A 13,215-nucleotide genomic window follows, 5' to 3' on the forward strand; every position below is an offset into this window, starting at 1 on the left:
GAATAATATCGAACATAAAAAGTCTCTCTGTCTCTCTGTCTCTCTCTCTCTCTGTCTCTCTCTCTCTCTCTCTCTCTCTCTCTCTCTCTCTCTCTCTCTCTCTCTCTCTCTCTCTCTCTCTCTGTCTCTCTGTCTCTCTGTCTCTCTGTCTCTCTCTCTCTCTCTCTCTCTCTCTCTCTCTCTCTCTCTCTCTCTCTCTCTCTCTCTCTCTCTCTCTCTCTCACTCTCTCTCTCTCTCTGCCTCTTCTTTCCTCCTCCCATTGGTTGTACCTAGAACACGGAAAGAGCCAATCAGAGCTCAGCTCTCGGCCCACTCTGTGCCCAGCCTGTCAGGGGCTTTTTGTGTGCATAAACTTTTTCATTTTTTTTCTTCCATCGTTCAGCCCTCGGAGTGCGCAGCATGCAGAGAGATTGTTGATGAGAGAAAGATAGAGAGAGAGAGTAAGGAGAAACCATGCAGTATCTGAGGCAACCCAGTGAGCCCAGTGACCGAGCCTGACAACCTGATCCCCCCCGGACAACCAGGGAACAGCAGTCTGGTCAACCACAAGACCCGGTGACACACACACATCTCCAACTGGAGACAGAGAGAGTAGACCACCAGATGTGTGAGAGAGAGCAGAGAGAAGGAGATGCTCAGAGGGACCGGACAGTGACCAGGAAGGAGACCATAGGAAGAGAGAGAAAGGAGTGCGACCACTGACAGAACACCTGGGGTTGTATTGAGATCTGGATTGTTTGTAAAGTGGTGTTTGACTTTTGGTTCTGTGCTTCTGTTAATCTGAGAGACAACAGGAGTTCTGAGAGAAAGTTCTGTGTTACGTCCTGCCTACAGTACTGCCTCTTTGTGGAAGCACTGCGCTACACGACTGCTACAGGTGTTCTGAAGAGGTCAAAATATTCACCAAAGAGAAGGAGCACAGAAATAGGACAGACACATAGAAAGGAACATAGAAAGAACATACATTTAGTAAGAAAGAAAAAATACTTCAGAAAATTCCAGAAGAACAAAGAGGGTAAGAGAGAGAATAACAGGTCTAGAGACAGACAGAAACAGATAGACGAAAAGACAGGATGGCGAACTCAGGTTTCCAGTTGCTAGGTTACTTCCTGGCATTGGGTGGTTGGATAGGCATCATCTCCACCACTGTGCTGCCCCAATGGAAGCAGTCTTCGTACGCGGGTGACGCCATCATCACGGCTGTGGGGCTCTACGAAGGCCTGTGGATGAGCTGTGCCTCACAGAGTACGGGACAGGTGCAGTGCAAGGTGTTTGACTCCATGCTGTCACTGGACGGTGAGTAGGACATCGCAACGGTCACTCATCCACTTGCAAGCTGTCATAATCTTGCTTTCTATCCTTAACTTGACTTCTATCTTTCCTCTCACTTTCTCTCCAACTCTCTGCCTCAGCATTGCATCACTGAACAAATCCTCTCTTTCTCTCTCTCACTCTTTTTCTCCCTGTTTCTGTTGCCATTCTCTCATTCTCTCATTCTCATTCTAACTGCCACAGTTTGAATGGGTTGAATGAGAATGTTATTCAGAGCAGTCTTAGATGCCTGTGTGTGGACAGTTATAATCTGTCAGTAGAGTTGGTCACTATGAGATGCCTTAAAGCTGCTGCCTCTCTTATAAACAATCTGTTTACCCAATTCACAACATGGGCCATTAACTGTGTTGATTTATAGAGAGTATTTTTCTAGTAACAGCATGATCCTATTATCAATTTAACTTATTGTATGATTCAGCGACTGAATGCATAAACACAAGACAAAACAATCTAACTAATCCATCTGTCTGGGACACATTAAAGTCAGGCATAAATTAATCAGATAAAAAAATGCTGCTGTTGACATGTTTAATTAAGAGACAGACAGAGGGAGAGAGGGGGAGAAGGAAAGGGAGGGAGAGAGAAAGAGAGGGAGAGGGAGCAAAAAAGAAAGAGAAGAAAGAGAGAATGGGAGAGAGAGAGAGTAGGAGAGAGAGAGAGAGAGAGTAGGAGAGAGAGAGAGAGAATAGGAGAGAGAGAGTAGGAGAGAGAGAGAGAGTAGGAGAGAGAGCGAGAGAGAGAGAAAAGAAGAGAGAGAGAGAGAGTAGGAGAGAGAGAGAGTAGGAGAGAGAGAGAGTAGGAGAGAGAGAGAATAGGAGAGAGAGACAGAATAGGAGAGAGAGAGAGTAGGAGAAAGAGAGAGAGAGAGAGAGAGAGAGAGAGAGAGAGAGAGAGAGAGAGAGAGAGAGAGAGAGAGAGAATAGGCGAGAGAGAGAGAGAGAGAGTAGGAGAGAGAGAGAATAGGAGAGAGAGGGAGAGAGTAGGAGAGAGAGAGAGAATAGGAGAGAGAGAGTAGGAGAGAGAGAGAGAGAGAGAGAGAGAGAGAGAGAGAGAGAGAGAGAGAGAGAGAGAGAGAGAGAGAGAGAGAGAGAGAATATGAGAGAGAGAGAGAGAGTAGGAGAGAGAGAGAGAGAGAGAGAGAGATAAAGGGAGAGAGAGAGAGAGAGAGAGAGCGGGAGAGAGAGAGAGAGAAAAAACAAATTAAAGAGAGAGAGAGAGAGAGAGAGAGAGAGAGAGAGAGAGAGAGAGAGAGAGAGAGAGAGAGAGAGAGAGAGAGAGAGAGAGAGAGAGAGAGAGAGAGAGAGAAAGGAATGTGGGGTTCTGGCATAAATGTCATCTCCAAGCTGTTTAGAGTAGACCTACTGACTCATAACTGATGACAGGTCATTTACATGAATTCACCTGTCTATTGTTTCTACTGGTTACCATGTTAGAATTACTAATGGAAGGTTACAGGGGGAGGACTTGGTCAGATAATTTGTCTGTAATTTAGGAAAACACCCTTTGGAGTTTTCTGTTTTTCTTCGTGGTTGATTAAGAAACACGGATGCCCAAGTTAATCCCTGTGACGCACACCGCCCCAAAACAACAAACCACATGTTTGGCCACTGTGCAATTAATTATATCAAAACATTTTCTGTGGCTTTCGCTGTGAGGTTGAGCTGGATTTCACATCTCCTTTGGCTCATCGGCGTAATAAAAACAGAGTATTGTCCCTGTAATGAATAGTGGTTGTTTGGAGAAGAAAAGCCCAGTGTTGAGCCATACACCAGAGATATTCTCAGAATGTGCTCTGTCTTCCCCACACACACGCATTGTTCCTCTCTAGCCCTAACACCGTGTGTGTGTGTGTGTGTGTGTGTGTGTGTGTGTGTGTGTGTGTGTGTGTGTGTGTGTGTGTGTGTGTGTGTGTGTGTGTGTGTGTGTGTGTGTGTGTGTGTGTGTGTGTGTGTGTGTGTGTGTGTGTGTGTGTGTGTGTGTGTGTGAATGTGTGTGTGTGTGTGTGTGTGTGTGTGTGTGTGTGTGTGTGTGTGTGTGTTGTGTGTGTGTGTGTGTGTGTGTGTGTGTGTGTGTGTGTGTGTGTGTGTGTGTGTGTGTGTGTGTGTGTGTGTGTGTGTGTGTGTGTGTGTGTGTGTGTGTGTGTGTGTATGAGTGGACAATGAGCGAGTGTGAGCAAACAGCATCACATACTTTGGTGCCAACACTTGATACGTTTATCCCGTGTTTCTGCTACTTGTTGCTGTCTTTCATTCCAAAATCTCTCTCTCTGTTATGGTAAGGTTAAACTCAGTACTGGTCTTGGATGCATGGTGTTTATGTGTGTCTGTGTGTGCTCGAGCATGGGTACTGGAGTTGAATTTCTGGTGAGTGTATGTGTTTGTTAGGCAGTTCCTGCAGGTATCTTTTATCAATATAGTGTGCTAAATTAACCCTTCTCCTTCACTACACAGCATGAGGAACATGTGATGAGGACTAAATGTTCAGCAGACTGTGTTGTTGGAGTGTTGGAGTGTACCAAAGCACTGCAGTGGAAGCTGATGGACTTTTTCAGCTTCGATAATTAACATATTGAAGATGTTCTGGGAGACTTATGACAAGGTCTGGACACTAGACTGACAAAAAGAAGGACACTACTCCCTGTGCATACTGTACGGGTCCCGGGGAATCTTGTTTCATTCTAGTCTGAACAGTGGTGCTGAAGGAACAGTTCTTCTTCTACTTGTTGCAGTTTCAGTCTCAGAGGCAGATACTGCCTGGTATTGGTCACAACCCACCTAAGCTCTCAGTTCTCTGGGCTCTACAGTAATGAAACCTCTGTACTGCACTAGACAGTGTACAATACCACACCAGCACTAGTGCTATACAGGGCATAACAATATAGGACAACATAGGACAGGTAGGTAGATTTTGGCCAACTTTAGAGGGATGCTATATAGCTTCTTCTGAGCATTCTATTCAACCAGTCATGATGAGATCGCTGAGCTGTTATGGGTCAAGATTTTACAGGAGATGCTAATGGCTGCCATGGAATCATGTGATATCATTTCAGTTACATCATGCTTTTTGGATGACAGTAGTAATTGCCAAAGTAACTGCCATCGACCCCCCTCAGCTCCCAGCTGTGCCCTGGACACCATTTGTGAATTGATTGCCCTCCATCTAGCTTCAGAGTTTGTTCTGTTAGATGACCTAAACTGGATATGCTTAACATCCCGGCAGTCCTACAATCTAAGCTAGATGCCCTCAATCTCACACAAATCATCAAGGAACCCACCAGGTAAAACCATAAATCCGTTAACATGGGCACCCTCATAGACATTATCCTGACCAACTTGCTCTCCAAATACACCTCCGCTGTTTTCAATCAGGATCTCAGCAATCACTGCCTCATTGCCTGTATCCGCTATGGGGTCCACGGTCAAACGAACTCTGCAAACAGAGTTCAGTGTGTCAAATCGGAGGGCATGTTGTCTGTATGGGTGTACCACAGGGTTCAATTCTCGGGCCGACTCTTTTCTCTGTATACATCAATGATGTCGCTCTTCCTGCGGGCGATTCCCTGATCCACCTCTACGCAGACGACACCATTCTGTATACTTCTGGCCCTTCCTTAGACACTGTGCTAACTAACCTCCAAACGAGCTCCAATGTCGTACAACTCTCCTTCCGTGGCCTCCAACTGCTCTTAAACGCTAGTAAAATGAAATGCATGCTCTTCAACCATTCGCTGCCCGCATCCGTATGCCTGACTAGCATCACCACCCTGGAAGGTTCTGACCTAGAATATGTGGACAACTATAAATACCTCAGTGTCTGGTTAGACTGTAAACTCTCCTTCCAGACTCATATTAAGCATCTCTAATCCAAAATCAAATCTAGAATCGGTTTTCTATTTCGCAACAAAGCCACCTACACTCCAAACTTACCCTAGTAAAACTGACTATCCTACCGATCCTCGACTTCGGCGATGTCATCTACAAAATATCTTCCAATCCTCTACTCAGCAAACTGGATGCAGTCTATCACAGTGCCATCCGTTTTGTTACCAAATCACCTTATTCCACCCACCAATGCAGCTCTAGTCAGCTGGCCCTCGCTACATATTCGTTGCCAGACCCACTAGCTCCAGGTCATCTATAAGTCTATGCTAGGTAAAGCTCCGCCTTATCTCAGTTCACTGGTCACGATAACAAAACCCACCCGTAGCACACGTTCCAGCAGGTATATCTCACTGATCATCCCCAAAGTCAACACCTTGTTTGGCCGCCTTTCCTTCCAGTTCTCTGCTGCCAGTGACTGGAACTAATTGCAAAAATCGCTGAAGTTGGAGACTTTTATTTCCCTCACCAACTTTAAACATCAGCTATCTGAGCAGCTTACCGATCGCTGCAGCTGTGGATAGTCCATCTGTAAATAGCCCACCCAATCTACCTACCTACCTCATCCCCATACTGTTTTTATTTTATTTACTTTTAGGCTCTTTTGCACACCAGTATCTCTACTTGGACATCATCATCTGCTCGTTTATCACTCTACTGTGTCATTGAATTAATCTGCTAAATTGTAATTATTCACACCTATGCCTTATTTATTGCCTAGCTCCTCATGCCTTTTGCACACACTGTATATAGACTTTATTTTTTCCTACTGTGTCATTGGCTTGTTTTATTGTTTACTCCATGTGTTACTCTGTTTTGTTGTCTGTGTCACACTGCTTTGTTTTATCTTGGCCAGGTCACAGTTGTAAATGAGAACTTGTTCTCTGGCCTACCTGGTTAATTAAGGTGAAAAAAAGAAAACACAGACTTTGTGTTATGCAGGTGAATGAGGACCCAAAAGCGACTTGGCGAAAACAGAGTCTTTAATCCAGTTTAAGGAAATAGCAATACTCCTAGACAAATCGGAGCGGTAAATAAAGCATAAAAACAATTTCACTCGTAATCACGAGAACTGACTGGAGACTCGATAATAAACTGCAGGTTGCCTCGGGAAGGCACTTGACCGTAGCAGACTCAGACACCTGCTCACCACGCAGCATCTGAGGGAAACACGACACGACAGGGCGATACAAAGACACAGCACGGTGAACAATATACAAGGATCCGACAGGCCAGAAACGGAAAACAAGGGGAGAAATAGGGACTCTAATCAGGGGAAAAGATAGGGAACAGGTGTGGGAAGACTAAATGATTGATTAGGGGAATAGGAACAGCTGGGAGCAGGAACGGAACGATAGAGAGAAGAGAGAGAAGAAGGGAGAGAGAAAAAGGGGAACGAACCTAAAAAGACCAGCAGGGGGAAAACGAACAGAAGGAAAAGCAAAATGACAAGACAATATAAGACAAAACATGACACTTTGGCATGGTTAGATATTTAGAGTCTCAGGGTAGGATATTGGCATTAAAGATATTTAAAATATTTTCTAGTAAGACATGTGAACTGTTGAGGAATGTTTGGTGGCAACATGGAGCATAGTTTGCTGAAATCTCTACAGCTCTGGATATTACAGTGGAATATCTGACCCCCGGCCCACACATGCTGATGAAATGGTGGATGGTCTGACGTCCCCCCTTTACATCACACCATGCCCCATCGCCAGTTTCCCTGCTGACCATTGTGAGGACATCAGTAGAGTTAGTAGCAGCTATGTACTGGCACACATTCTCTCTCTCTCTCTCTCTCTCTCTCTCTCTCTCTCTCTCTCTCTCTCTCTCTCTCTCTCTCTCTCTCTCTCTCTCTCTCTCTCTCTCTCGCTGTTTCTCTCCCCCCAGTGTCTCTCTCTCTCTATTTCTATTTTTCTCTCTCTCTCTCTAGCGATTGATCTCTCTCTCTCTCTCTCTCTCTCTCTTCTCTCCCTCTATCGTGATCGAGTGTGGTGCTGTTTCTTGTCAACTGGACAGGAGTGCTGAAATGGCGGTGCGGCACTATAGATGTAAAATACGCATCTGAAGCTGAAGGCTCACATGACAATCATCATCCACATATCTGTGCCCCTGAACGTAGCTTACACTATTCCACAAAGCCTGTGTCACACTGACATTTACATGAATAGAATGAAGGTAGAGTTGTTGAAACAGTTTTAGTTTTGGCAAAACCAATGTTACTTATGAAGTCACAAGTGATTTCACAAAGGACAATGTCCATCGTCCACACACACATCCAGCTTGTGCTTGGCACTGCCGGCCTTGGCATGGGGTAGGGAGGAATACACACACACACACACACACACACACACACACACACACACACACACACACACACACACACACACACACACACACACACACACACACACACACACACACACACACACACACACACACACACACACACACACACACACACACACACACACACACACACACACACACACACACACACACACACACACACACACACACACACACACACACACACACACACTTGACTCCTCTGTTAGTCCATTGATCAGAGTGGTGCCCTGTAGGGCCAGCCCAAACTCCCCACACAAGGAAAGAATGGATGAAAGGGAGAATGGAGAAAGAGAAAATAAATGCTTTTTCTCTCATAAAGTATTACAATTCTCCTTAGTGCCACACATCAATCTAACTTCAAAGCTCGTCTGCCCATCACTACCCCTTTCAGATCAGGTTCTGAAATGTAATTTATTGCCAACTATGAATGTGCAAGTGTGTTTTCCCATCATAAAGGTAGATTATTACTGTACTTAAGTTTGCTGGACAGACTAATATAAGACTATTATTGTTCTCCAGTTGTACTTGATGTACATTTTCTCATACTGTCAGTGTCAGTATTACATTATCTATCCTATGTAGTTCTACTATCCTATTCTATTATATAATGTATAGTAATTTAGTCTGCTGTAAAGATGTAGATATGTGTTCATTTGGTTCATGCATGTGGGATTTGTTGTGTGAGAGAGTTGATCTTATGTGAACCTGGATAAAGGCTAGAATAGATTTTAGATCTTGGTGTGAGTATTAATGCTGTGTGAGTCTTGTACCAATGTTTTCTTCATATTGTGTTAGCCTTGTAGTCTCTTCCAAGGCTGCTGTGTCAGTGTGTGTGTGTGTTGCAGGCCACAGTGTCTGATTGCGGTGGCGACAGCCCTGTGAAAACAATCCCGCTTTGTGACAAAACCACACTAATCCCACTGTGTGAAACATGTAAAACAGGCCTTCCTACAGTGTGTGTGTGTGTGTGTGTGACAGAAAATTAGTGTGTATGTTCCTACGGAATGTGTCCATAAGTTAGTGTGTATGTGTGTGTGCGTGTGTGCGTGGGCGCGAGCGCATGCGCGTGCGTATCAATTTATAAAATGTCCCGCCCACTGAGTTATGTGGGCACTGATGTCTGTGTGGGTTATCCATGGAATTCTGAGCAGTGAAACCACTGTGAAGTTATTTGGAATGATTAAGAGGGACAGTTAAGTCAAACTCTGGACTAAGGCTGCCGTTATTATCCCATTTTGGAACATGGAAGTTGGAAACATAATGAGTTCAGAAAGAGAGAGATAGGGAAAGAGAGAGAAAGATAGAGAGAGAAAGGGAGAGAGCAATAAGGAGATTGAGAGAGAGCAAGAAAGAGGTGGATAGAAAGAGAGAGGGAGAATAAAGAGCCAAAGAAAGGAGAATGTGTGTCTTTGTTGTCTCCAGTTTTGTGTAAAGAAGTTGAAGTATGATTTCATTTTGATTTACCATGTGGTGGTTGTAGTATAGTTTTGGTTGGATTCTTTTCCAGTGATGCTTTGCACAGCAATCCCACTGAATACCTTCCATCCTAACGTGGCTTAGCTTTCTTCCACTCCCGTTCTGCTCCAATTGAACATCTGATACTGAGAAATCTAGAGCTTCAATACTCACGTATAGATATTCTACATGAATATACCCTGTGTGTAGATATTCTATATGAATATACCCTGTGTGTAGATATTCTATATGAATATACCCTGTGTGTAGATATTCTATATGAATATTCCCTGTGTGTAGATATTCTATATGAATATATCCTGTGTGTAGATATTCTATATGAATATACCCTGTGTGTAGATATTCTATATGAATATATCCTGTGTGTAGATATTCTATATGAATATACCCTGTGTGTAGATATTCTATATGAATATACCCTGTGTGTAGATATTCTATATGAATATACCCTGTGTGTAGATATTCTATATGAATATACCCTGTGTGTAGATATTCTATATGAATACACCCTGTGTGTAGATATTCTATATAAATATACCCTGTGTGTAGATATTCTATATGAATATACCCTGTGTGTAGATATTCTATATGAATATATCCTGTGTGTATATATTCTATATGAATATACCCTGTGTGTATATATTCTATATGAATATTCCCTGTGTGTAGATATTCTATATGAATATATCCTGTGTGTAGATATTCTATATGAATATACCCTGTGTGTAGATATTCTATATGAATATATCCTGTGTGTAGATATTCTATATGAATATACCCTGTGTGTAGATATTCTATATGAATATACCCTGTGTGTAGATATTCTATATGAATATACCCTGTGTGCAGATATTCTATATGAATATACCCTGTGTGTAGATATTCTATATGAATATACCCTGTGTGTAGATATTATATATGAATATACCCTGTGTGTAGATATTATATATGAATATACCCTGTGTGTAGATATTCTATATGAATATACCATGTGTGTAGATATTCTATATGAATATACCCTGTGTGTAGATATTCTATATGAATATACCCTGTGTGTAGATATTCTATATGAATATACCCTGTGTGTAGATATTCTATATGAATATACCCTGTGTGTAGATATTCTATATGAATATATCCTGTGTGTATATATTCTATATGAATATATCCTGTGTGTAGATATTCTATATGAATACACCCTGTGTGTAGATATTCTATATGAATATACCCTGTGTATAGATATTCTATATGAATATACCCTGTGTGTAGATATTCTATGAACAAACCCTGTGTGTAGATATTCTATAAACAAACCCTGTGTGTAGATATTCTGTATGTACCATGTCTTCTCTCTGATCTCCATCGGAAGCCGAGTAAAACTGTCCTAACAGACCCTCTTTCTTCCCTCCTTTCTATAATTCCCTTCACCCTCTTTCTCCTCTTCATCCCCACCTGTCCTCCCTTCTATATTCTCCCTCACTGCTCCCTCCCTTTTCACCCCCCATGTTTCCCCCTCTCCTCCTTTTTTCCTCTCACCCCTCTAACCTCTTTCTCCCATCTCTCTGCCTTTAACTACCTTTTATCCTGTCCTCATCTCCCCGCTCTCTCTCCACAGTGCACATCCAGACGTGTCGTGCTCTTATGGTGGTGTCCGTGCTGCTGGGCTTCATAGGAATGATAGTGAGTGTGGTGGGGATGAAGTGCACTAAAGTGGGCGACAACAACCCCATCTCCAAAGGACGCATAGCTGTGTCTGGAGGAGCCCTCTTCCTGCTCGCAGGTGAGATTTCTGCAAGGTGACCATCATGTGACTGTCATGTGATTAAAGAAACACACACAATTTTGGGGCAAGTAAAACATCTCCAAGGATCACAGCTGGAGAATTGCAGATGTTAGTTGGGTCTTGGGATCAGAAAGTCTCCAAAACTACGATCAGACGACACCTACATAACCACAAGTTGTTTGGGAGGGTTGCCATAAAATTTAATTTGCTGTCATCAAACAACAAACTCAAGCTCCTACAGTTTGCCAAACGTTATTGGAACTTTAAATGGGACTGGGTTCTAAGGGTCAGATGAGACCAAAATAGAGCTTTTTGGAAACAAACACCAGAGGTGGCTTTGGCGTAGACAGAAAGATAGCCATACAGAAAAGTACCTCACCCCACTGTGAAGTATGGTGGTGGGTCTTTGATGTTGTGGGGCTGTTTATCTTCCAAAGGCCCTGGATACATGGTGTCATGGACTCCATCAAGTACCAGCAGATATTAAATCAAAACCTCTGCTAGGAAGCTTAAACTGGGCCGTGTTTGGCTCTTCCAACAGGACAGTGATCCAAAGCACACCTCAAAATCAATATAAAAATGGTTCACTGACCACAGAATCAAGGTTTTGCCATGGCCGTCAAAGTCCCCTGACCTAAACCCCATAGAAAACATGTGGGAAGAGCTGAAGAGGAGAGTCCACAAGCGTGGACCTTGGAATCTGAAGATCTGGAGAGATTCTGTATGGAGGAATGTTCTCAGATCCCTTGCAAATGTGTTCTCCAACCTTGTTAGGCATTACAGGAGAAGACTCAGAGCTGTTATCTTGGCAAAGGGAGGTTGCACAAAGTATTGAATGAAGGGGTGACAATAATTGTGGCACACATATATTTGAGAAAAATATTTGTTTTATGATAAGAACATATTATTTCCTTCAATTATTTGTCTTCAATTAAAGGTTAGATTTTTGTGAATATTTTGAATGAAAGACCAAGAGGATGAACAATACAGATTTCTTTTTCACAGCCCGTTTTGCTCATATTTACCAAGGGTGCCAATATTAGTGGAGGGCACTGTAAACTCCTTTACAAATTAAAAGGCTATTAGAAAATGTATACAGGTAAAGTACCACTCTTCAAATTTAAGGTTCAGGCACTACAGTGATTTATAATCTCATTTACAGGTACAGTGGGGCAAACATTTTCATCATAGGTACACTTCAACTATGACAGACAAAATGAGATTTTTTTTCTCCAGAAAATCACAAATAAAGGAAACACCTGAGCAAATGAGGGATAAAAAGTATATTGAAAGCAGGTGCTTCCACACAGGTATGGATCCTGAGTTAATTAAGCAGTTAACATCTCATCATGCTTTGGGCCATGTATAAAAATGCCCAGTGGTGTCACGATCGTCGCAATAACATTCGGACCAAGGCTCAGCGTGATATGGATTCCACATATTTCTATTCGTGAAACGCACAAAAACAATTAAGAATACACGAAACGTGATGACAATGGAGTGCTCACAGACAACTACATATAAACAAGATCCCATAAAACACAGTGGGGAAATGGCTCCCTAAATATGATCCCCAATCAGAGACAACGATCAACTGCTGCCTCTGATTGGGAACCATACCAGGCCAACATAGAAATAAAACAACCTAGATTATCCACCCTAGTCACACCCCTACCTAACCAAAATAGAGGATAAAAAGGCTCTCTATGGTCAGGGCGTGACAAGTGGCCAGAAGAAGAGATCGTATTGACTTTGAAAAAGGGGTTTCAATGGCGCATAGCGGGTGTGTGTGTGTCTCGTCTCAATCACCAGATCTCAACCCAGTTGAACAATTATGGGGGATTCTGGAGTGACGCCTGAGACAACGTTTTCCACCACCATCAAACAAAACACCAAATTATAGAATTTCTCATTGAGAATTGTGTCGCATCCCTACACATAAGTTCAGGAAACATGTAGAATCTATGCCAAGGTGCATTGAAGCTCTTCTGGCTTGTGGTGGTCCAACGCCCTATTAAAACACTTCATGTTGGTGGTTCCTTTAGGTTTGGTAGTTACTAGTAGGTTGTTATCTCTCTATATTCAATGGTGTTTACTCTTTTACTGCTGGAGTATATTAATTTCTTGCATTCCTTTGACAAAATTCTCTCACCAGGGGCTTTCTGGGTAATTAGGATCCCAGCTGTAAACAGGAATGGTGATTTTGGAACGATAAGCTCCCCTGACCTCAGAGACAACTATGAGCTTGAGAGAGATAGAAAAACAACCTCAGAGTCATTACACAAAGTGTTTCACTGCTATGTGTGCGTGTTTGTGTGCTTCCATGTGTGTGTCCTTGTTCAGTGTTATAATTTGATGTTAATAAGCTGGGTTGAAAGCAATAACATTTT

The 13,215-nt window shown here is 42.8% G+C and overlaps 1 protein-coding gene across 2 annotated transcripts in view; it reads left to right on the forward strand.

Moving 5' to 3' along the window:
• The first annotated feature begins 368 nt into the window (after positions 1–368).
• The window catches only part of LOC124031332 (claudin-19-like), a 29,808-nt gene continuing 16,961 nt past the window's right edge, over positions 369–13,215 (forward strand). For both annotated transcript variants that reach the window (XM_046342430.1, XM_046342429.1), the window contains exons 1-2: positions 369–1,297; positions 10,658–10,822. In XM_046342430.1, coding sequence (XP_046198386.1) covers positions 1,075–1,297; positions 10,658–10,822 — 388 coding nt within the window. In that variant the 5' untranslated portion in view covers positions 369–1,074. The remainder of the gene's footprint in view (positions 1,298–10,657; positions 10,823–13,215) is intronic.

Source organism: Oncorhynchus gorbuscha, linkage group LG03, assembly GCF_021184085.1.
Source record: "Oncorhynchus gorbuscha isolate QuinsamMale2020 ecotype Even-year linkage group LG03, OgorEven_v1.0, whole genome shotgun sequence".
NCBI classification, from domain to species: domain Eukaryota; kingdom Metazoa; phylum Chordata; class Actinopteri; order Salmoniformes; family Salmonidae; genus Oncorhynchus; species Oncorhynchus gorbuscha.